This window comes from Heterocephalus glaber, unplaced genomic scaffold, assembly GCF_053883595.1.
Source record: "Heterocephalus glaber isolate CG9 unplaced genomic scaffold, H.glaber_assembly_v1.0 deba00001504, whole genome shotgun sequence".
In the NCBI taxonomy this organism is placed as follows: Eukaryota; Metazoa; Chordata; class Mammalia; order Rodentia; family Bathyergidae; genus Heterocephalus; species Heterocephalus glaber.
Genome location: NW_028258324.1, coordinates 37387462 through 37412740, shown reverse-complemented (window position 1 = coordinate 37412740; position 25279 = coordinate 37387462). Strand labels below are relative to the sequence as shown.

Sequence of the window (25279 nt, the reverse complement as noted above, 5' to 3'; positions counted from 1 at the left end):
TCAGATATCCATTTGTCCTGTCATTCCTTCACAAATTTGTCTAAAAAGTGTAAAGTCACCATGCTTTGGTCAGTTCTTCAGACTTCACTCTCCTGTGAAGCTCCCTATATACATGTAAAATTAATAAAACATATTTTCCTCTTGCTAATCAGTTTTTGTATTAACTGGGTTTCTAGATCCAGCCAAAGAGCCCAATAGAACTAGGAAGAAAGCTGAAGGGATCTCTCTCCCCAGTAGAGTGAAATGGCTATTAAACAGGGCAACAGGAAATTTAAGTGTGGCCTTGTATTGCTGTGAACTTGCTGTGTTATGGTGAGCAAGGTACTTCTCCTTTGGGACCAAATTTATCCTGCTAAAAATGAGATGATCTCTGGGATTTGTTCTCCACCTATTCTGTGAGACTAAGCTCTCAACACTATATATATGATAACTTCAACCCACAGGGATCTTATTAGGATGGCATAGTGTTTTAAATGGAAGGCCCCCAAAAGATATGTCCACAGAACCTTAACTTCTACAACCTGTGAATATGACCTTATTTGGAAAAAGTGTCTTTGAAGATAAAATTAAGCATCTCGACTTTAGATCATTCTGGATTATGCAGACAGGCTCTAATTCCAGTGACATGGATTTCTTATAAGGGATAGAAAAGAAGATAGAGGAAGCCATGTGAAGGCAAAGGCCAAGGGTGGCATTGAGAGAGAAAACCAACACCCTCCCTCTGTAAAGGACACTGTGTAGTCATGACCACAGCTACACTGTAAGTTCACCAGAGCACAATGGTCTCAGAGGCCTGCCAGAACTTCCTGCTCCCCGTAACGCTGTCTGCTTGTATAACTCTAGCCTGCTGTTTCCCTGAGCAGCCTCGGCTGCTGTTTCCCCTCCAATAAGAGAAAGCCCCATAGAAACACAGAGGTATAAAAATGAAAGTAAACTTTGTTGTATGCTCTTGAGGCAATACAAATCCCTTGCTGAGCTGTTGACAATTAAAGTTGATTAGTTCCTACTTTGTGTCTGAGTGCTCTGTTTGGGTATCTCACCTTTTTTCCTGATTCAGCTTTACTGTAGCTGCCAGAAGTTGGAAAACACAAGGATACATCGTCCAGCCTTCGGAGGGAGAATATATTACCTGATTACATATAACTACATGATTACATCTGGAGTTCAGACTTTCCAAAACTGTGAGAGAATAAATTTCTGTTATTTGTAGACAGGAAGTTTGTGGTAAATTGTGATAGTAGCTCTAGGACACTTATACAGAAGGTAAGAAAGAGGCTGATGTGGTGGTGCATGCCTGTAATCCAAGTTACTCAGGAGGCTGAGGCAGGAGGATTGCAAGTTTGAGGCCAGCCTGGTTAATTTAGTGAGAACCCATCTCAAATAAAATTTTAAAAGTGTAGCATGCACAAGACCCTGGATTCAATCCCCAGCACAGGTTGGGGGCGGGGACACAAGGAAGAAAATAAAAGCACACAGATTGGTAGTGAAGAGTACCTACTTTGGAATGAGAGAACCACGCTGGGTAGCCTTGAGGGAGTTAACTTTGCTAATATTTAGTTCCTTCCTTTGTAAAACAGTGATAGAGATAGAGGTCAGTGGGCTGGGGATTTAGTTCAGTGGTTCCGCTGCCTGCCTCACGGGACTCAAGGTCCCGAGTTCAAATCCCAGTACCAAAAAGAAAAAAAAACAACAGAGATCAGTGTTTATTTTTTTATAGTTCATTTAAAAGTTCAAAAAATAGTAAATTTTATAGGGCATTTGTGAGGATTAATTAAGATCATGAACAATCAGGTGTGGTAGCATATGCCTATAATTCCACACACTTGGGAGGCTGAGGCAGGAGGCTCTCCACATAAGTTTGAGGTCAGACTGGACTACATAGTTCAAGGCCATCCAGGAATACATAGCAAGACCCTGTCTCAAAACAAACAAACAGATAATAAATGATTTAGTGTAGTGCCTAGTTCATAGTAAGCATTCAATGGATACTAGCCATTGTAATCTGTTATTACATATATGAGATGACAATCTTTTCCTTTTTTGAATTCTTTCTCTTTTTTTATTCATAATTACCAAGATCATCTGAAAAAAATGAGGCTGGGTACAAATCAAATCACACCAAATTGGCCTAAATTTTTTTTTAAATGGTAAATTGTGGTTATTATGAACATTAAAGGCATCCTGAAAGGAACTACAGTCATGTCTTGGTATTTGCAGGCATGACTAATGATCTAATTGTAAGGTAGGCAGCTACTCTGATTTGTATCTTCTACAGAAACCTCTCCATGGGTCCCCTCTTCCCCAAACAGATACCTAAATCTGGAGATGCTCAAGTGTCTTATGAAAAAATGGGGTAGTATTTATATATAATCCATGTACATCCTCCATATACTTTTTAAAATTTTTACAGATAACTTAAAATACCTAATACAATGTAAATGTTAAGGAAGTAGTTGTTATATTCTACTAGGGAATAATGACAAGAAAAAAAGTCTGTACATGTTCAGTACAGATGCAATTTTTCCCAAATATTTTTGATCCACAGTTGATTGAAACTGCAATATGGAACCCATCACATAGAGGACCTTCTGAGGGCTGATTGTATATGTAACCAACCATATGAGCTATTTAAAATTCTTAGCACACACACATATTTGACCTTTGCCATTCTGAATATACAGGATGATATGTACACATCATCATGTGCTTGAGGAAGAACAGGGTCTTTGTAACTAGAAAAGTGCTATTGTAGTACTTTTCCTTTGAAAAACAACAGGGCAGTGTTTCAGTAGAGGATTTAAACAACAGAGGTGTTTACTCTGTTTTTACTACTCTGACTCTTCAAAATTTTAAAGATAAACACTTCTTAATTTTCAGCTGTGATGGCAGCTAGCACCAGGAATGCATTGCCCAACACCAGACTTGTCTTCCTGTCCCAAGTCCAACCATTCTGAATATGAGAGGCAGCCTCACCTGAAATATGGTATAGCATGTGAGTAATGAGGATCTAGGGGCAGCCTCTCAGATTTGTATCTGTTAAAAAACACCTCAATGGTTCTCGGGACAGATGATCACCAAGGTGCAGCTCCAACTTCCGCTTATCAGTCACCCACAATTGGAAGGGCTGTTACATAGGATCTGAGCTACTTGTCCCAGTTTGCTACACAACCACTCTAATCTTCAGTTTATGTAATATTATCACTTAACTATATCTACATGTTAGCTCAATTGAGTATAGCAACTTGAGTACAGGACCAGTATTCTTTTTTTTTTTTAGGGGGGGGCAGTACTTAGTGTTAAACCCAAGGCCTGCACACTGAGCTACCTCCTTAGCCCTTTTACTTTTTGAGACAAGGTCTTGCTATGTCACTAAACTGTGCAAGCAGAACTTGAATTTGTGATCTTTTTGCCTCGGCCCCCCAGAGAGCAGGATTACAGCTGTGTGCCATTAAGCCCAGCTTGTTCGTTGCATCTCTAATATTGTGTATTAGGCAACAAATACTGTTTTTATTTTATAAAACAGATTAGAAAGTCACATAATACTGTATCAAAATAACACTTCTATGATTTATAGGAAAAAGTCTTGAAATTCAAAATATCTGAATAATTAAATATGCTTGGATAACAATTACAAATAGAGTCCTAGAAAATTGGGTAAGTGCCATCATTAAAGCAAATGCAAAAAAAATTGGTGACATTTGAAATTCAATGATTCTTTTTTTTTTTTCGGTACTAGGTGAAATTCGATGATTCTTAATGGTAGACAGTAAGAAAGGAAACTGGGTAGGAGGTATACTGATACTTGAAACATTTTTTTTTTTTTGGTACCAGGAATCAAACTCGGGACCTTGTGCTTTCAAGGCAGGCGGTGCAACCACTGAGCTAAATCCCCGTTCCCAACTTGAAACATTTTTGTAGTCTTCCAACTTGCATTCAAGGATACAGCTTCAGAACTGTGTGAAAATAAATTCTATGTTCAGGGTATTTTCTAGAGTTTTAAAATCATGTAGTTTATATATATGATCACTAATATGCAGATTTGGGCTCAAACTCAGTTTAAGGGAAACCAACATTGACAGGCTTTTCCTCTTCTGAAAATAAAGGGTTTTTTTTGGTACCGGGGATGAAACTCGGGTCCTTGCGCTTGCACAGGAGGCGGCGAAACCACTGAGCTAAATCCCCGGCCCTTGAAAATAAAGTTTTTCAAGACTGCCTCCAAGATCTCTTGCAACTCCAAATCTCTGAGTTTATGAGCATCATTGCTTCATAAAGCTATGGCTTTTTTCCCAGGCAAAATGACCTTTTATGAACTGTTGGACTCCCCTAGCTCAGTGTCCCTGGTTCACTGCCACAGTAATCATGGCATCAGTTGCAGCTGGGCTTTCTTTGAAGTCCTAGAAATGAATCACAGGAGCCTTCTAACTGCAAAATCACATGTTCTTTTTATTATAATTCTACTGAGGCCAACGTGATGGGAGATTTAACGTCTGTAGCTATTAAACTCCAAATTAAGCTGGGAGTGGTGGTGTATTCCTAGAATCCCAGCACTCTGGGAGGCTGAGGTAGGAGGATCATAAATTTGAGCGCAGCCTGGCCAGCTTAGTGACTTTGTGAGACTGTGTCTTGGAATAAAATATAAAACAGGGCTGATGAGTTAACTCTGTGGGAATGCCCTGGGTTTAGTCCCTCACATCACCAAAAGCAAAACCAAACCAAACCACAACAAAAACCCAAAAAAGTGTTTGAGCTCCTCAGCAGGGCACTTCTCTGACACTGAAACTGCTTGAAGTGCTTGAGATGGCTGTTCTTGAGACAGAAGCAGGGAGTCTGACCTGAGCACCAGAATGTCTTCAAATTCATGTTTTTTGCTTCCTCTTCCTATAGCTGATAGTAACTGCAAATGTTTGTCATCTTTTATCTTTTTCCAATATTCTGTCAAAAGGTCATTATTGGACATACACAGGCAAAGACTGAAAGCAGCTGGATTTTCCCACTTCTCACTTTTTTAGGGTCTTAAGCACCTTTGTATATGATTATGGGCTTATGGATTTTAAGTATTTACTGCTGCATTCGTGGTAATTCTCTTGTTCACCCTTACAGGCCAATGCTACTTTTTATAGAGTGCACGAATCAGAGTTCACAAAATTGGCTGCCACTGCTGAGGCTGGGTTGTTTTTCCATAGGCTCCTGTAGTTCTTTGCCATCTCCTGCCTCCCGCAGGGCCAGGAACCCCATGGCCTCCAAACCTGGCTCCCTGGAGGTACAGATGTAGCCCCTCCCTTTTTCATGTCATAAACCCTCGCCCCCACCACAAGGACCTCAGGAATCTGTCTAGGGGCTAGAATATTTTTCTTTCTGCTTCTCCCAAACATTCAGCTCTTCCCTCAAATATTATTTTCCTCAGTGGGCTCAGGCTTTCTGGAAAACAAAAGCAAGTAAATCTGTCTCCGAGAGCTGTTTCTGCTTTCTTGTAATATGCACAATTCTTGAAGGAAGTAGAAAACAGGTGGAGAGAATTGTATCTCAAAACATTAACACTCAGCCATATTAATTCAATCCTAAAGGCAATTACACCTTTTAAAAATAAGTTTTTAAAAAGTATATGCATTTATTACTATGGAAAGATACAACAAGCTGACGGTAAGTTACGAAAATATTAGGATACCTCCGATGTTTAAATAAAAAAAAGTATGATAAAGTTGAAACATTTATACCAGCATGAAACAGTGGGTACCTCTGGATATCCCCGGAATCCTCACTTCATAAGCAACCTTTTAGGAGTACGACCACAGCTGAACTGCAGTCACCCATGTCTCTAATATTGGGGTTTTTTTCCCTTTTTTTTTTTTTTTTGGTACCGAGGATCGAACTTGGGTCCCTCCGCTTGCAAGGCAGGCGGCGGAACCACTGAGCTAAATCCCCGGCCCCTCTAATATTGTTTTGATTTCTGCTTTATATTCGTTTAATATTTTTCTGTAATCTGCTGAAACGGCTAGGATCTGACTGTATTGGCAATACTCGGTATTTCAAGTCCATATTTTATTTGGTACAGCAGTAAATCAAACGACTTTTACGTATAAATAGAAGAGGGAAGCTGTATGTGTTGAGATAGCAACAGACGAATAGTTTCTCAAGAAAAAAAGGGAAAAGGGCCACTGAAATGTGTTTTCTGATTCTAGGGGGTAGGAAGGTGGAGCAGAAACCCGAAGTTGGGAAAAGTGTTGAATGGTCAGGAATTCTGCTCAACAACCGTCATCTGTAGAAAGTAAGTTCATCAAGTGACAAAGGGTGGAGAGGCCTTCGGAGTCCTAAGGTTCCCACAGCCTCACATTTCGCTCTCTCTGCGCACTAGGGCCGCTTCCTGCTCGGCGGGTCCGGGTCCCGAAAACACGAGGAGCCTCGGCCGCGGGGCGACTTCAAGGAGCATAAGTCATGTGAACTAACACGGCGCTTTAAAGTCCACACAGGGAGTGTCGGCGCGGCTCCCGGCAAAGAACTATAACACAAAATTGCCTCAAGCAACGTTGGCTGGCGGGCGCCGGCTCCGGCCGGCCCGGCCCGCCTCTCCCAGGATCCTGGGAGCCATCCGGCTTCTTCAAGATGGATCCCACTCAGCGAAGGGCCCGCAGCTGAAGCGCCACTAACTGCCGGCTAGAGCGCAGGCGCAGAAAAGCTGTGCGGCCACCAAGAGCGGAGCCCACTCGCTCGCGCCTTCAGAGCCGCTGGACGTTTACTTTCAAACGGCCGCCGCGCGCTTTTTCTCCTCGGCGGACTGCGCTGTTCACAGTTGCCTAGAGACCGCGCCTGCGCAGCGCGCTCCGCGAGGCCCCGCCCTTTCTGGCACCTGAAGTCCTTCGCTGGTGAGGAGTCCGGAGATGCTACTTTGCCTGCTGCACCCTGTTCCGTTTCGGCGCAGTGGCTTTGCCTTGTAGCCCTCTTCGCGGTGAGTCTGAAAATTTTCTTTTAGTATGTGAGAAGGCGGCTCTGAAACTTTCTTTTAGTATCCCTTCTCTTTCGCCGTAACACAGGCAGCTATTCTGGGTTCTTTCGGGAGTCTTGGGGGCTCGATGGCGGAGCCTGTGGACTCGGGAAGGGTGTTTGCTCGCGTCCCGTCCCCTTCTCCAAACTGGATCCCTCCTGTAAGGGTAGGGAGGGCACGGGGAGAGCTAGGGAACAAACCTCCGGGAGGGAAAAGGAAGAACGTCTTACAGGCCTCCGCAGAGGTAGGTTACAGATGGGAAACTTCAGTTACGAGAGGTGTTAAATAAAACCGGCCCAGAGTCCACAGCATTTCAGTAGCAGAATTGAGAGATGGACAGACGTGCTGATGAGAATGAGCCGAATCGAAAGGGTTTTCAGCTGGTCATCTTTAACTCCCAGGGATGCTTCTTGCCCTCCTGTTAAATTTAAGCAACCTAAAAGGACCCTAGTTAGCAAGACAAACTCCGTATTGCTGCTTGATCCACCTGTCTGTCCTTTAGATGAACTCAGAAGGAGGAAGCTTAGAAACCTCCTCCCCTTAAAAGGTCTCTTTAGAAATAACGATTAATCAACTATTGTTTTACCAGTGTTCTAACAGCAAGACGTTCCGCTTCTGTACCTTTCGCTTGCTTTGCTAGCTCTATCCCATAGTGGGGCCTAGAAACTGTTGGCCTCAAAGGTGTATAAAACACATTTGTCTCCCCCGAGTCGGGGCTCGAGTCTGATGCTCGGCCCGGGTCCCGGCCGGTAATAAACTCCTGTGTGGATTTAATATCGGTCTCTGGTTGGTTCTCTCTCGCTGGGTCTAACAAAACCGACCACGAACGTTTAGTTCGTCATCACCATATTGGTTAATATTATTGCAAACTCTTAAGATACTTAATGGTGTAAAAAGAGATCTTTTGTGTTACGAAATTGTTGGGCTTTTCAGGATGTAATTGATATCTCCATTTGTAACTCCAATAACTATTAGTATTTGCCACTACTTTTCTTAAAACACAGTGAGGTGTAGGGAAGGTAAACATCAAAATCAGTGAACTAACAACCAGTCCTGTGGCGTATTGTTTGAGCAAATCTGAAACATTAAGGATAAAATTATTTTAATTTTAGAATGAGAGAACCTGGAAAAGTTGAAGATAAAGTATATTCAGTATCCTTATCAGGAGACCAACAAAATAGGTAAGTTCTAAAAGATTAACTGAAAACGGAAAAAATTTTTTGTAGATTTTTACAGTGCGTGTGATTTAAACTATAAGGTGAAATTTAAAAATCTCTTTGAGAAAAAGATATACTATATTGGTGGTATATAAAATTCTAACCATTTTATGGAAAGAGCATAAAACAGAAAGTAAGCAACTCCCTCAAACTGACATATACCTCAAAAGTAGTCATTATTAACTCCTATATATCTTTCCAGCAATTGTACAGGGATTTGTACATCTCAACATGCATACACACATGGTATGGTTGGTGATTTAGCTCAGTGGTTCTGCCACCTGCTTCGAAAGTGCAAGGTCCCGAGTTCGATCCCCAGTACCAAAAAACCAAAAAACAACAATAAAAAACACATACACACATGGTGTTATTTTATATATACAGTACAAATATGCAGATTACATATACCACTTAAGTTACTTGATACTTTTCCATTATTCATTTACATATTAATCTCATTAATTTTTATTTATTTATTTTTTTTATTGAGCCAGTTGCTATTCTATAAGAGAAGCTATCAGAGTTTAGTCTGGCAAAATGAAATTTTTTTTCCCCCTGGTACTGGGAATTGAACTCATGACCTTGAACTTGCAAGGCAGGCACAGCACCACTAAGCTAAATCCTTGGCCCTGTGAAAGTTTGATTTTAAGTAATGTTAATAATATTGATATTGCCTTTAAAGCAACTATTGCTGAATGTTTTCTACTAAATGTATTTTCACTTTGAAAAGTATAAAAAAGGAATGCAAACCCTAACTTTTCATATCAGTTTTGTTAATAGTTTCTTTTTTTAGTTTGGAGAAACAGGTTGATATCAGAGTAAAAGAAAACAATAGATGGGTAAAGAGTTAAAAATCAGATCTGACTGGAATTTTTAAAATTTGTACGAGTTATTAATGCTTCCATTATTTTTGTATGTGACAGACATTTAAAAAATCTTGTCTACTGTGTGCATATATTTTGTTTACTTTTTTTTTTTGGGTACCGGGGATCGAACTCGGGACCTTGCGCTTGTGAGGCAGGCGCCGGAACCACTGAGCTAAATCCCCGGCTAATGTATGCATATAGATGGTGCAGTTGTAGCATTTCTTAAGGTTTGAATTACATGAAGTGTATTTTTTTTTTTTTTTTTTGGTACCAGGGATCGAACTTGGGTCCTTGTGCTTGCTGTGCAGCAGGTGGTGGAACCACTGAGCTAAATCCCTGGCCCTGAAGTGTATTTTTTATCAGTTAGGCCCACAAGGATGTGGACCCTTATGTAGGGGGGGGATAGTATCACCTCAGTTTTTCCTCACAAATTATTTAAATCTGTAGTGGGGTAAATAGGATTTCTTTTCAGAGGCTGTAACATGTAATGAATGTTTTATAGCCAATCATGTTTAGAGGTGAAAATAATAAAGTATTAGTGAATTAAAACTTAAAAAATAGTTTACACAGGAGAAGGGGTAATGGTATTTTTGGTATTGCTTAATTCTGTATCACCTGTAAATGTAATATCTATTATCTAATATGCTAATTAGACATTGTGAAGCTGTTAGCCTCCTTTGATGTGTTTTATTTTTTCACACTAAACACAAGATTTGTGATATAATTTGTAAGTAGATAATTTAGCCTTATTTCTTTCTGAAATTTAAAAACAAGTTCATGTTTATTGGTGACTTAAAAAGGAAGCTGGAAATCTTGAACTAAATCCAATTTTGGGAGGCTTTTAGTACTCAGTGAGGGAAAATACATTTTACATTGAATTTACATTTTGGTGTTTAAAAGCATAAGATAATACATCTATTCTAAAATTACTTTGGCAGAGGAAAGGTTAGATAATAGGCAAGACAATTGAAACACTTTGTAAGTTTTTTATTGTATTAAAATATATATAACACAAACTTACCATTTAAAGCATTTTAAAAAACTATACAGTTTAGTGGCATTATGTATCAACATGACTATCTTCAGAACTTTTTCATCTTCTCAGAGTGAAACTACTTATTAAACAATAACTATATCATCTTCTCCCACAAGCCCTGGAACCACTGTTCTTCTTTCTTTCTCTGTGGATTACTTACTCATGTTTATACTACCTGTGCTTTTTGCTTTTAATATGATTATACATTTTTTTCCTACATTGACTTAAAAGAATAAATTAATAGATTTTTTTGTTATTGATTTAACTGTATTTTTGGAAAGAACTATTTAGTTATAGCACTTTTCTTTTTGGTACTGGGAGTTGAACCCAGTGCCTTACTCATTAAGCATGCACTCTACCACTGAGCTACATACCTAGCCAGTCATGGTACATGTTTCTTCTAATATACTTCTTGATTTATTTTTGCTGATTTTATATTTAGGATTTTACATCAGTATCCACTTTTGAAATTATTCTAGTTTTAGCTTGTATTGGCTCTGTTAGGTTTTGGATCTTGTTATACTGTCTTCAAAACAGTTTGCAAACTTCTGTATTTGTATTCTGGTACAGGTGAAAAAGAAATTATTTCTTGAACATTTGAAAGAACTTATCAGAAAAGCTTGCCTTCTTTCTCCCCTAGTTTTTTTCAGATTAGCACTTTTCAAAGCAGTAAAAATTTCCCCCCCCAAATTTTATATTCTAGGGTCACTTTTTACAATTTGAACTGACTTAGGGAATAGTTCATTTGTTATATATTGTCCCATATACCAGTGTACAGCTTTGTAAATTCTAATCTATAATTTTGGCTTTTTTCTTGTTTGTTTTATTTCCTTTCTCAATGCTAACTGTACATGTTTGTCTCTTTTTTTTAGGGTAGTGTATTAATCCATTGCTGCATAACAAATTATCTCAAAACTTAGTAGTCAGTAGGTGGAGATCAGTTGGTGCCATTTTAGAAGCTGCCTATCACAGATAGCTAATGTCTTATGTAGCCCAGGCTGGCCTCAAGACTTACAGAGATCTTTCTTTTTTTTTGGTACTGGAGATTGAACTCAGGTCCTTGCACTTGCGCAGCAGGCGGCAAAACCACTGAGCTAAATCCCGGCCCTTACAGAGATCTTTCTACCTCAGCCTCCAGAATGCTGAGATTACAGATGTGTGCCACCATGCCTGCCCCCCCCCCCTTTTTTTTTTTTCTGAAAAGGGATCTGGCTGTATTGCTCAGACTGATCTTAAACTTAATGGGCTCAATTGTTTCTCCTGTCTCAGCCTCTGGAGTATGTGGCTAGGATCAAGGGTGTGTCCTATCATGCCTGGCTCTTTTTTAAATTGAATCATTTTATATTCTTTTTGTTTAATAATGGAGCCATAGCTTCAGCTCTGCCCTGTAGAATTTGAGTGTTTTGTGTTTTTTTTTTTAACCCTAAAGGTCTAGCTAATGTTTTGTTTCACATGTATAAAATATATCTTGGTTGGGTACAGAAATCTCAGGTCATATCTTTGTTTTTTGGTACTGGGGATCGAACTTGGGTCCTTGCCGCCTGCAGGGCAGATGGTCAGGTCATATCCTTTTCCTTCCAGACCTTATGGATGTTGCTACATTATCATGTAGCATTCCTTTTTTTTTTTTTTTTTTTCCGGTTGTTTAGACAGGGTCTCACTAGTAGACCAAGCTGGCCTTGAAATCACTTTGTAGCCCAGGGTGGTCAGCGATCCCCCTGCCTCCCAAGTTCAGGGATTATAGGCATGCGCCACTATGCCTGGCTTCCTCCTTGTTTTAGATATGTTCTGGTTGCCTGGTTTTGTACAGGTATCTTGTTAGCTGAGTTTCTAAGAAGGCTTTTTCACTAAGATGTCCAGCATCTTATTTATCCTCTACCTGGTCTCTCTTCAGCTGCATAGCCTAGACTTCTTAACATAGCATTTGGTTGCCAGGCTTCTTAAGGGCTATATTATACTGTACTCTGCTGGTCAGAGCAGTAATTTGGTCTGCACAGATTTCTACAGGGAGAATAGATTTCATGTCTTGATGAAGTGATAGCAAATTCATTCTACATGCCTTTATTTTTTGGTACCAGGGATCGAACTCAGGTCCTTGCACTTGTGAAGCAGGCAGCAGAACCACTGAGCTAAATCCCTGGCAGCAAACTCATTCTATAGAAAGCATGTGTGAAAGCTAAATTGTGGCCATTCCAGTTTTCTTTGGAAATTACAACCTTCTAGAGGAGAATCCTCAGACCATTATGTTTTTATTTTCCTTTATTCATCCTGCTTTTCTGCCTGGATGCTTGTAGTATTGTTTTTCATCTCTTTTTTTTGGAACTGGGAATCAAACTCAGGGCCTTGTGCTTGCCAGGCAGGCGCTTCACTGCTGAGCTACATCCCCGGCCCTGTCTTTCATCTCTTTACATTGTATATTATTATTTTTTTCTTTTTTTTGAGATGGGAGTCTGAGTTTCACAGGCTGGCTTCAAACTTGTAAACATCAGTTTCTGGAGTAACTGTGATTACAGGCATGAGCCGCCATGCAGAGCTAACACTTTATTATATTTTTAATTGCATGTTAATGATTAAAAGTGAAACCACTAGTTATATTAATGTAAAACCAAAGACCCCTGCTCTCACTTTTCTTACTCCTGATTCCTGCTCTTCAAAAGCAATCACTTGCATCTCTTTATTCTTTTGGTATTTACTTCCATATTTCAGTATGTTCTTACTATGGTTTCTTTTTCATGTGAAACTGTTGACTTTTTTAAAAATTAAGTTTCTTGGTACATTTTAGGTATACAACACAGTTACATTCATCACCGGGAATTTGTACCTTTACATGATGTATCTTAGTTTGTATTTTTTTCTTTTTTGGTACCGGGGATCAAACTCAGGTCCTTGCACTTTCACAGCAGGTGGCGAAACCACTGAGCTAAATCCCTGGCCCTTGGTTCGTATTTTTTCCCTATTCCCCAGCCCTCCCTTCAACCCCTCCACCCCTCCCTATTTACAAAGACTTTGTTTCCATTTTTTCTTTTTCTCATATTTTTTCTTTTTCCTTTCCCCTCCCCTGCCTCTCCCACTTCCCCTACTCCTTTAGACCTTTTCTTCCTATTTCACTTTAACAATTATACATTTTGATCCTTATTTACACTTTTAGTTTTTCACACCAGAGAAACTATTCGGTATTTACATGTGTGTCCTATTGTGTTGACTTTTTTTTTGGTACCGGGGATCAAACTCGAGTCCTTCCGCTTGCGAGGCAGGTGCTGGAACCACTGAGCTACATCCCTGGCCCACTTGACTTTCTTACAAGGGAAGATTATGATTTCATAAACTGTTTTCTTCTTTATCCCTCCCCCCCATATAATTTTGTTACTCTGGTAAGAATCAGTATAATATTTGATACTTATGACTATGTAAACCTGACAAATAAGCCATATAATATAGTATTTGTTGTCTTTTCATGACTATTGCTTTTTTCCTAGTTTTCTTTCTCAATATGTTCAGGCTCATGAAGTATTCTGACTCTTCCATTTATTTACTTAAAGACATCTCTTCTGGCCATGCTGGTAGCACATGCCTATAATACTAACATTGGGAGGCTGAGGCAGCAGGTTAGCAAAATCGATCCCAGCCTAGGCAATTCAGTGATTTAGTGAAACCCTGCCTTAAAAATAAAATAAAATAAAATAAAATAAAATAAAATAAAATAAAATAAAATAAAATAAAAGGCTTGGGATATAACTCAGTGCCAAGGCCCTGAGTTCAATCCTTTATACAAAAACCCAAAACAAAACAAAGCAAAAAACTGCCTGTTTTCTAGGTCTATACAGTTGTCCTGAACTTTTATTTTCCTTTTATCCTGGTGAGAATTCCTTGCTTTTTTCCCCTTTCTTGTAGTAGCTTCTTCAGGAAAAGTCAGCAGGTGTTCATTTCTGAGAGCTTTTATGTCTTGATTTTTTCTCCTTTCTTGTACTAGCTTCTTCAGGAAAAGTCAGCAGGGGTTCATTTCTGAGAGCTTTTATGTCAAATGATACATCAAAATGGATTTTTTTTCTGTGTATACAATTCGATGTCCCATTTAAAGACACCCCTCCCCTCACAATATTAAAGGCATTGTTTTATTGTCTAGTTTCCAGTGTTGTTACTGATGTTTTTTATCATTTGGAAATTTATGTACAGCTTAGCTAAATTTAAGATGTTCATCCTAGAAAATATATTTAGCTGAAGTTTTTTGCTTTTTTTCCCTTCCTCTCAAGAGCCTAGGCAGATTTTAGAAAATTTTTGGTGAATAAAGTTTCATACTGGTTTCTGAAAAAACCCTAAATGTGATAGTCACCTATATTCTTATAACTTCTTCAGGCAGTAACCGGTTAGAAAATTCAATATATTTGAGTTCTAAAGAAAGTTGAGTTTTGGGTCTCCTAAAAGGATTCTCAGAGAAGTTTGTTCCCTAACTGTTTAATACGTATAGAGTAGGGCAAAGTTAGTTTCTTAGAGGAGGTAGTTTTGCTACTTACACATTAAGAAGTTCTAATAATCTAGATTTAATGTCCGTTGCTTAAATTTTATTTCTTGCAAAATGCTATTTTGTTTATTCCTTTATTGTTGATTATGACCTCACTGAAACATGTTCCGTTTCTTGGGGGGTGGTTTTTGTGTGACTTCAGAGTCCTCTGTAGGTGTGGGGTAAAGTTAAAGGCTAACATGCACTCACTTGAATGCATGCCCTTAAAGGAGGCTTATATTCTAATATATATAAAAAATGTTACAAAATTTCTATAAAGTACAGTACTGTGAAGTGCTATGAAGTAAAAGTGAAGTGTTCAAAGAATAACAGAGACCTAACTGGGAAAGCAGCCAGGTTTGAGACTTGAAGGATATAATAGTTTGGCAGATGGTTAAAAGAGCTCTAGCTAACATCTAAGGAGATTTTATGTTTATTAAAAGTGCATTTAGTTGGGCCGGGGATTTAGCTCAGTGGTTCCGGCACTTGCCTTGCAAGTGCAAGGTCCTGAGTTCGATCCCTGGTACCAAAAAACCCCCCCAAAAACTCAAAAGTGCATTTAGTTATTTTAGATGCCACTTTCTTCACAAACTTTTAATTTTAAAAGATAGTTTTATAGAAGATTTGGTAACTTAGTATTTTACATGAATGGCATTTGAATTTTATTTTTTTAAATTTATATTTTTGGTTTAAGGTTCTAGTAGCAGTGCTTTAGCTTGGTTTTTCTCTGTCAAGGGGTCAGTCAGTACTGAGGATTGTGGCTTTCATTGAGAATATGTGTACAAAGGAAAACTTTTAAGAGGCGATAGGGTACAAAACTGTCAGACTTCTTTTGCAAATACTATTAGTAGATTGCAGAGCTGTTACTTTATGAGGGTGAGACTCTGAACTATTGCTGGGGTTCTTTCTGTCTCAGTACACATCTGTCTTAAGATATTTTAATGAAAATGTGTCCTCTTTATTCTTTACCATCTCAGCTCTAGATTTTTATTTAAAAATGAAGGTACTGCTTCAAAAGCACCATAATCAGTTCTTCATCTTTCAAACAGACTTTTATTGCAAGGACTATTTTGAAAAAGTTTTCCCTTCCAAATTCTCATGCTAAATTAACTGCTTTAAAAAATTACACCATGGGCCTAGGAATGTAGTTCAGTGGTAAAGTGGTTGCTTAGCATGTGTGAGGCCTTGGGTTCTGTCCTCAGCACACCTGCCAAAAAAAAATTACCCTATGCCGATCCTGGTTTTTAAGCTTACCTATTTGAAATGGCAGCTAATAAATGTATAGTTAGTTTCTACAGAAATATATACTTCTTTTAACCATGATTGAGCCAACTGTGAGCATGTTTCCTTTTGCATTAAAGAATTTTATTAAGCCTAATTTGTAGTAGAAATGTTTAGTTTTGCCTTTGTGATTTTAACGTCTTAGAATGTAAAAAGTTGCATATAGTAATTAAAATAAGTAGACTTCAATAGAATATTTGAATTTTAATCTTCCCTACATAGCAACAAATAACTTTGAAGCATTTTGTTATAAATTGGAATTTTACTTTAGATGAATTGTGCCAAATGAACAAGCTGTTGAAAACTACCTATTTCATATTATATATTAGGAATTGAATTACTAGTAGAAAGCTTCATTTTAAAAATCTTAGTAAATTGTTGTCCTTTTGGGCTGGAGATTTAGTTCATTGGCACCGCGCCTGCCTTGCAAGCGCAACGTCCTGAGTTTGATCCCTGGAAAAAAAAAAAGTTGTCCTTTTAAATGACAATCAGTATAATAATAATTTGGAGGTTAATAACTAAAACTTTGTTATATGTAGACTTTTTTTTGTCTTGACAGGAAATGCACAATTTTGAGGACGAGTTAACATGTCCCATTTGTTACAGTATTTTTGAAGATCCTCGTGTACTACCATGCTCTCATACATTTTGTAGAAGTTGTTTGGAAAACGTTCTTCAGGCATCTGGTAATTTTTATATATGGAGACCTTTAAGAATTCCACTCAAATGCCCTAATTGCAGAAGTATTATTGAAATAGCTCCAACTGGTATTGAATCTTTACCTGTTAATTTTGCATTAAGGGCTATTATTGAAAAGTACCAGCAAGAAGACCATCCAGATGTTGTTTTCTGCCCTGAACATTATAGGCAACCACTAAATGTTTATTGTCTATTAGATAAAAAGCTAGTTTGTGGTCATTGTCTTACTGTAGGTCAACATCATGGTCATCCTATAGATGATCTTCAAAGTGCCTATCTGAAAGAAAAGGACACACCACAGAAACTGCTGAAACAGTTAACTGACACACATTGGACAGATATTACTCATCTTATTGAAAAGCTAGAAGAACAAAAGTCTCATTCTCAGAAAATGATCCAGGGTGATAAAGAAGTTGTTCTCCAGTATTTTGAGGAGCTTATTGATACATTAGAACAGAAAAAAAAATTTTTTATATCAGCTCTCTGTGATGTTGGCAATCTGATTAATCAAGAATATACCCCACATATTGAGAGAATGAAAGAAATAAGAGAACAGCAGCTTGAATTAATGACACTGACAACATCTTTACAAGAAGAGTCTCCACTTAAATTTCTTGAAAAAATTGATAATATCTGCCAGCGTGTACAGATCTTGAAACAAAGACCACTTCCAGAGGTTCAACCTGTTGAAATTTATCCTCGAGTAAGCCAGGTATTAAAAGAATGGAGCAGAACAGAAATTGGACAAATTGAGAAAGCTGTCATGCCTGAAATGAAAATTTCTTCAATAAGGATGCCATCTTCCTGGCTTGATAAGGATAAAAAAGAAGCTGAATTTTTTCAAATTTTAAGCGTTTCGGTGTTACTAATGTTGATGCTCTTTTTCTACCAGCACATAATAACCTTCTTAAATGAAGTATGTTCAGTATGTTTTTCTAAAGTCTCGTCTGTTTACCAAAGTTTGGCTAACAATTTACATGATTTAAAAACCATACTATGTCACACTTTATATTTGGTAATGGAATTCATGTGGAAAATCGTTTCTCCTTGAAAATTTGAATCTAGATTGTTAAGTGGGCCTATTCTATACAGTAGAGTCTAACTACTGCTAACTGGGGAAACAGGAGGTAGCATAAAAACTAGTAAATTAAACTTCGGTAGAGTTCCAACAAATTCAGAAATTATGTTAAAACCTTTCATGCTTCTGTTGGACATAGTGCATCAGTTAAAAATGAAAATATGAAACACGATTCACACTGTCATAACTATGATGAAATCTAGTAATATGAGTATTAATATGTTGTCCCATTTGTATTGGTTTGATGGAGGTTGACTTAATGCTGCTCTGACATTTAAACATTGTACTGCTATATAGTCTTTTCGGTACTGGGAATTGAACTCAGGACCTTGTGCTTGAGAGGCAGGCACAATAACACTGAGCTAAATCCTCAGCCTCTGCTGTTTTCTTTTACCATTATTATATACGTCAGTGTTTGAGTATTTCATATACACACACATATATTAAGTTAAAAGATGAAAAAATCCTGTGCCTCGTCTTTATTTTGAATGGGTGAATAAGGTTGAAAAACAGGCTTAAAAAACCAAGCAACCAAATTTTAAGTGGTAAAGGACTGCTTAAAGATCTTTTAGATCAAACATAACTAATTCATACATTTAATGGTTTAGATGGATTTAAGAGCACTAAATGCTCATTAATATTCATTCTAGGGTGTGGTGGCACACACCTGTAATCCCAGCACTTGAGGCTGAGGCAAGAGGCTTGCCACAGGTTCCAGGCCAGCTTGGTCTACATAGTAAGTTCGAGGCCAGCCTGAATGAACTACATAGCGAGACTGAGACCGAGACCGTTTCAAGACTCCAAAAAACAACAAAACATTCAAAGTACAGCTGTTGAGATTGGATAATCTTGACAATTTTTTAAGACTTATGTTTTGATAGTTTACCTAAATTTAAGATTACATTTGGGAGCTGAGTGTGGTGGTGCAAGCTTAGTGCTAACTACTTGGGAGGCTGAGGCACTTGAATCCTGGAGTTCAAGGTCAGCCAGGGAAACAACAAAAATATAAAGAAATGGGGAGGGAAGGAGAAAGGGAAGGAAGGCTGCAGATGTATGTATATCAGATTCAGTGGTAGAGCCCTTGTTGCCAAGCACCCCTCAAAAGGTTTGTATTTTTTTATTAAGTTTTATCCTATTCCCCCCTCAAGCCCCCTCCTCTCCCTATGTACAAAAGCTTTTCTATTTTTTCCTTCTATTCTCACTTTTTTTCTTGTCCCTTCCTTCCTTTCTCCCTCGTTCCTCTGCCCATTTGAACATTTTCTTTCCATTTCCCAACATCCATTTCATTTTGTAGTGTTTTAGTTTTGTCAAATTCTTTAAAGCTGTAAAACACTTTAATAGGATGAAATATTGGTGACATATTTCATTCTCAAGATTTTGATGGCATCATTTAAACTATATTCATCTTAAAATTGTCTTAAGTTTTTTGCCAGATGTTTCCTATGCTAGTACAAAAGTACTGATTTAACTTTATATTCTTGAACTGTGCTTTGAGAGAGCCTATTTATTCAGAGCTCTTTAATTTAGTTCCCTTAGTAGGGATTGGCATTGTGATGCCTGCAATATACTTTCGGCCCATTGTCTGTCACATCTTAAGCACAAACTGATTTGCTCTCAAGAAATCCCAGATGGGCTGCTCTTGGATCTCCATTTCTAGGAGCCTTACCTTCAATAACTTTCCAGGTCACATTAGAGAATACTCCTGGCCTTGGAATTACATACAAAATTATATAGCTGTGTTTATAAACTAGTTCTAAAATACTCCAAAGATCTTGTTTGCTAAGAATGAGCCTTGACACTTAAGATGATGACATGAGGTCATTTTTATATTGGAATCAGACCATACCTTAGACTATACCTAACACAATTATTGTACAAAGAACCAGTGAAATGGAGATGAGGGAGACTTAAGACCAAACTCTACTAACTTTAGATGGAAATTGCATGGTGATTACTTGAAAATTTAGTCACACCACAAAAGTCCCCTATTTTGAATAAATATTAGTAAGCAATAAAATGTTATGTGTCATGCATTTAACCTTGTAAGGCTATATAGCTACCATGTGGGAGAACTGATGCATTCTTTTCAGTTAATGCTCAAAGAATTCAAGGCCAAGATTGTTAGTAGGGCTTCTAATCTGTAGAACTTATAGTTAAATATCAAAAGTATATGCCTATTGGGGCCGGGGATTTAGCTCAGTGGTTATGCCTATTAATATGTTTAGGCTAGATAATATTTTGATTTTTTTTTGGTACTGGATATCGAACTCGGGACCTTGCACTTGCAAGGCAGGCACCAGAACCAGAGTTAAATCCCCAGCAGGCTAGGGGATTGTAACTTAATAGGGTGCTCAAAGAACACCCTAGGAATTTCATATGGATTTGGATATTTTATCCTTAAAAATTAGTACTGAGCTGTTGCACTGGTTACTAAAAAATTTTTACTTCTTCCCAATAAAAAAGCACTAATTACTATACAGCATTTTCTTTTTTTCCTTATGTAATCTTGATTTGAAACAAATGACTACTTGAGCTTCAGATCTTGCTTTAAGTTCATTCTACTTATGTGTTCATATTTTTCTTTTGTTACCAGGGATCGAACTCAGGCCCTTGTGCTTTCGAGGCAGGTGGCGGAAACACTGAGCCAAATCCCCAGCCCAATGTATTCATATTTTAATGGCTTTATTATGATACAAAATGTTGTATTTCTGATATCTACATAATGGTCTCCTAAATAATAAAGTGATTTAACTCCTGAGGATAATTCAGGAATTAAATAGAGCAATGATGTTTGATTCAATCAAGCGATTGCTGTCTTATTTTCAGTAGCATAATATTCTTGAGTCAATACAATAAAAACTCCTGACAACTTGACAGTCAACACTCACAGTATGTTAAATTCCACTTACTACTATATTCTTATGAAGTGGGGTATATATTACTTATTAGTACAGCCTAGTCATGTTCAAACACCGTTTTTACATTCCATTTTGCAACAAACTTTATTTTATTTATTTTTTGGTATCAGGGATCAAACTTGGCACCTTACACTTGCGAGGCAGGCAGCAGAACCACTGAGCTATATCCCCAGCCCAACAAACTTTAAATAGTTAAAGCACATCAAGTTCTGAAGTGCCTATGTTTAATTTTTATAAATTAAGAATGACTGCTTTACAAAAAAAGGTTCCCATTATTTGGTAATATGACTGTCAAGATTAATAAACAAAGTAGAATGCTTTGAAAATTTATCCAAGACAAGTTTAGCAAGTTTTTCCAGTGTAGGTCAAATGTCCACTGTAGATATGTTGAAGCTTGACAAGATCTAGTTTTAGAACTTTATCTCAACTAACAAACTTAATCCTACTAGTAATACTGTGGAACAAAGGGCAAGTCACCTGACTCTACAAGAATCTGACTTTTCTTAAATCAGCCACTTAAAAAACTGTCATTCTGCTGGGTGTGGTGGCATATACCTTGATTCCAGCACTCAAAGAGGCCAAGGCAGGAGGATCACCACAAATTCAAGGTCAGCCTGGGCTACATGGTGAATTCAAGCCCAGCTTGAATTACACAGTGACACCCTGTCTCAAATACCCTTTTATTCTTACCAACTACAAACAAGTACAGAGAACAAAAATTATTTTGGGGGTAACCTCTTGAGTATTTAACACAGAGTCTTCATAGTGTGCTACATCCACAGTCCCTTTTTTATTGACAGGGTCTTGCTAAATTATGAAATTGGCCAGCCTTGGCTTGAACCTGCAATCTTCCTGCCTCACAGAACATTGTTTTAGATATTTTTGTTTGTCACCCCGCCCCGCCTTTTACTGGGGATTGAACTCAGGACCCTGCACTTGCGAGGCAGGCACAGCATCACTGAGCTAAATTACCCTAGCCGTTTTAGATACAGTAACATTCATAAAACAAACAGTTTTGTCATAGTTTAGAATTCTGTATTTTATACAACTCATAATTGTTATAATAGAAAACCAGTAATACACCAAATCTATGCCAATTCAACTTGAATCTTCAGTATAAACAACGTTCAACAAAGTCCTTTAGATGCAATTTCTTTTGGGTTTACTGCAACACTCTTTGTTATATTGTATGTTTTGTAAATTCCAATAAGTCTGTCCGAAATCTCAAACATATTATTTCGAAGGGAAATTATTATGAACTGGGCATTTTTTGTTTGCTCCTAAAGAAAGAGAGAAAAAAGGAATATTAAATAACAAGTAAATTGGGGTTGGGGATTTAGCTCAATGGTTCCACCGCCTGCCTAGCAAGTGCAAGGTCCTGAGTTTGTTCCCAAGCTCGATCCCGGGTACCAAAAAACCCCCCAAACTGACTAAATAACAAGTAAACCATATAAACAGGTAATCTTTAGTTCTCTCAACTATCTCTTGGGCAGGGCAGTAAGATCAGCATTACTTAGGGCAGGTTAAGTTCAACATTGCTTAGGTAATTAACATGTACAGGGATGATGGTACAGATAATAAAACAATATTTAAGAGGAATCTGGGTATTTTTTGAAGCATTACTGCCTACAAGTCTAGTGGGAAAGATCTAGGACAGAGTCCTGGGATTCTAGCTGGTATTGTTAATTTGCATTATCAATTTATATTTTATTAATCCAAAATGAAAATATTTGGTAGAAATAAAGATTTGGTTTCTTGATAGCAGAAGACATGGAGTTAGAGAAAAGGGAAAAAAGCTTAATAGTAAAAACAAAATAAACCCAACTCAATTCCACATATGTTTAGGGAAACCATAGAATTTCCCGAATAAAGAAACCCTTAAATGATAACTTACATATATATAAAATGCAACAATGGACACATTTTTAAAATCAAGGGCTGCATCAATCTCATCCATGAAGTAAAGAGGGGTAGGTTTGTAGTGGTGAAGAGCAAATACTAAGGCCAGTGAACTAAGTGTTTTCTCTCCTCCTGAAAGGTTGAAGATCTTCTTCCAACTTTTCTTAGGTGGTCGAACACTGCAATAATTATGAAAATTTTAGTCAAATTACTAGTAAAGCTAAAGTTAAAAACTTTATGTTAGGCGTGGTGGCATATGCCTCTAATCCTCACTACTGAGGACGCTGATAGAGGATCACTGAGCTTGAGGCAGGCCTGGGTAACAGCAAGAAGCCTGCCTCAATTTGAAAAAGGGGCTGTGCTCAGTGGTAGAGCATCTGCTTAGCCTGCATGAGACCCTGGATTTAATCCCCAGTACTAGCAGGGGGTGGGGGGGTCGGTCAGGATTTTTTTTGGACCGAGTGACATATACTGCCCTAGCCACTGTTATTTTATTTAAAAGGAAAACAAATCTTTTAATTTCATGATAGGGTCTCAGTCTCACCAAGCCGGTGGTGGGCTTGTGATATTGGTGCCTCAGCCTCTTAAGAGTGCTGGGATTAGAAGATGTATACCACCATGCCTGGCTAAAGCTCCATGATTTGTTTTCCATAATTGAGTTCTACTACTTTCCTCCTTGGGAATCTAATTTGGTTTACAGAAATATGAACTCTTTTTTTCTGGTTATTTTATGAAAATGGTACTACAAGATGAACACATAGGACTAGCTACCAAAATTTTAAGATTTCAACAGCAAGTACTTACTATTCCTTCCCTTTATCCAATAAAATGTTTCAATCTTGACAACAGATTGAAAAGATCTGAAAATTTATAAACTAGGTTATAAAGATTAAATATTTGTACATAATTTATACAGTCAACTGCCAGTAAAAACAAGTTAGTGTTTATCATCAATAAAACAAGTTGTAGATCTCACCTTCACATCTCATCATCAAGAAATAATTAATAAGAGCTTGAAGAATAGGTAAAGATTATTATTCAAAACTCCATACAGACCTGAACATGATTCCTTCGGAGAAAGGATCCAAGCTGTCTACAAGCTCCAGTTCAGCATCCCCTCCCAAAGTAAGCATCTGGTAATTTTCTTTTAACTTATTTGTTATTATATAAAAACCTGCCATGAATTCATTAAGCCTTTGTTTTCGAAGATCTTCATATGCCTGTCTAAAATTATCTCTTTCAGAAGTGATTTTATCCAATTCTGCAACCCGCTGCAAATATAATTCTTCCTGCAAAAAGATTGAGAAAAATCTCTTCAGATATAGATGAGATGAATACTGCTCATTATATAAAAGTAAAGGTCATAATTTAGGCTAAGAACTAAAAATTTTTATTACTCATATAATTCATTCTTACTTTCTTTTTATACTCTGCAATGGCACCAAGGTTTGGTTTCATTTCATGACACTGGGCTTCCAAAAGTGCAATTTGATTTGTTACAGAATCTGGATTCTTAACTGCTTCAAGATCCTCTGGGCTTAGAACAGAAACCTCTTCAACAGGATTATCTTCTATAGGATGCAGTGATATTTTTGAAATCTATGAAAGAAGGCACAGTAATAAAATTTATTCTTTTTTTTTAAAAAAGCATGAAAAATTAGTTATAAAATCAACAAGAATTGTGACAAATCAACTCTTTTCAAAAGCTTTCAACAGAAACAGCTGTTCCATAAGAAGTGATCACGTAATCTTTTGTTACATCTCCAGGACAGCTCTGGGGTGGAAAGGTAGTTGGATAATTCTAACCATTACTCAGATTTTTCTGTATATAATAATCACTATTTACTGCTCATTATACTCCTTATACTGAAGTGATTACAGTATATTGTATCACGGAATTAAGAAATCACAACATACCTCAAAAAACAAAAACCTCAGACCTTTTTCATAAAAGATACAGGTATAAAGTTAAATTTAATTAAACAGTAGCAGTCTCACCTCTTTTCGCCAATATTTTATTTTAGAATTATGTTCAGCAATGTGACCATCTATTTGTTCAAGTTTCAACTTAACACTAAGTGCATCTTTCTGAAGGGCATGTTCATTATCTTGAATAACTTTTAGTTCTTGAAGCAGATTACGATGTTCTTTCTGGATCTCTGGTAAGGACTCCTAAAAACCAAGAACTGCTACAGATAATCCAAACAGAACAGGCACTTTCACATTAGAAAGAGGAAGTCAGAAATCTCTCCCCATACACTTTCCATTTTAAATAAAAACATTTTAATAAAAATTATATATTCATTTTTGCTGTACAAATAAAAGTTAAAACTTAAGTTTACTGAGTGCTTATAATGAAGCACTGAGGTGGTATATCCAGCTCTTAAAATTGCTTCAAATATCACCCCTCTCCCCTTTTTTTGTGGTACTGGGGATTGAACTCAGGTCCTTGGACTTGGCGAGGCAGGCGGCAGAACCACTGAGCTAAATTCCCGCCCCCCCACTTCCCTTTTTAATATGAAACAAATATTACCTCTGCAGCATTTGTATTTTTTATGACCTCTGTTGCTTTGTCCTCAAGACTTCTTAGTTCTGCTGTTAAGTCATGTACTTCTTTCTCAGTATCCTTTATTTCTTTCTCTGTGCGAAACACAGAGTCTTGTGCCTTTTTAAGATTTCTAAAGCAAAGGGACACATTAAAAATGTAGTGATGTGGTATTATTCTGGAAATCTACCAAGGAACTTTTCATGACAGCTAATGTGGAATTTTTTTTCTATCATAGGTTCTTTATGATTTACTAAAATAGC

At 37.5% G+C, this 25279-nt stretch overlaps 2 protein-coding genes across 16 annotated transcripts in view; one reads left to right on the top strand and one right to left on the bottom strand.

Annotated features, from left to right (window-relative positions):
- The first annotated feature begins 6697 nt into the window (after positions 1-6697).
- Positions 6698-20454, top strand: Trim59 (tripartite motif containing 59). Of its 8 annotated transcripts, none has more exons than XR_015440912.1 (4): positions 6785-6943; positions 8092-8160; positions 16484-16563; positions 20248-20454. XR_015440912.1 is itself a non-coding variant. In XM_087186458.1 (4 exons), the coding sequence occupies exons 2-4, from the start codon at positions 8093-8095 to the stop codon at positions 20329-20331; spliced, it is 1161 nt and encodes a 386-aa protein (XP_087042584.1). In that variant the 5' UTR covers positions 6785-6943; position 8092; the 3' UTR covers positions 20332-20454. The 8 variants fall into 8 exon arrangements, 6 of the variants coding, with proteins under 6 accessions (XP_021109368.1, XP_087042584.1, XP_004834592.1 ...); XM_087186458.1 differs by having other exon boundaries at positions 16484-17492; XM_004834535.4 differs by lacking the exon at positions 20248-20454 and adding an exon at positions 16810-18121.
- Positions 20455-20629: 175 nt separating this feature from the next.
- The window catches only part of Smc4 (structural maintenance of chromosomes 4), a 34313-nt gene continuing 29663 nt past the window's right edge, over positions 20630-25279 (bottom strand). For all 8 annotated transcript variants that reach the window (XM_087186448.1, XM_087186451.1, XM_087186447.1 and 5 more), the window contains 6 exons: positions 25005-25149; positions 24470-24643; positions 23888-24070; positions 23528-23760; positions 22467-22650; positions 20630-21852 (listed from right to left, as the gene is read on the bottom strand). In XM_087186448.1, coding sequence (XP_087042574.1) covers positions 21700-21852; positions 22467-22650; positions 23528-23760; positions 23888-24070; positions 24470-24643; positions 25005-25149 — 1072 coding nt within the window. In that variant the 3' untranslated portion in view covers positions 20630-21699. The remainder of the gene's footprint in view (positions 21853-22466; positions 22651-23527; positions 23761-23887; positions 24071-24469; positions 24644-25004; positions 25150-25279) is intronic.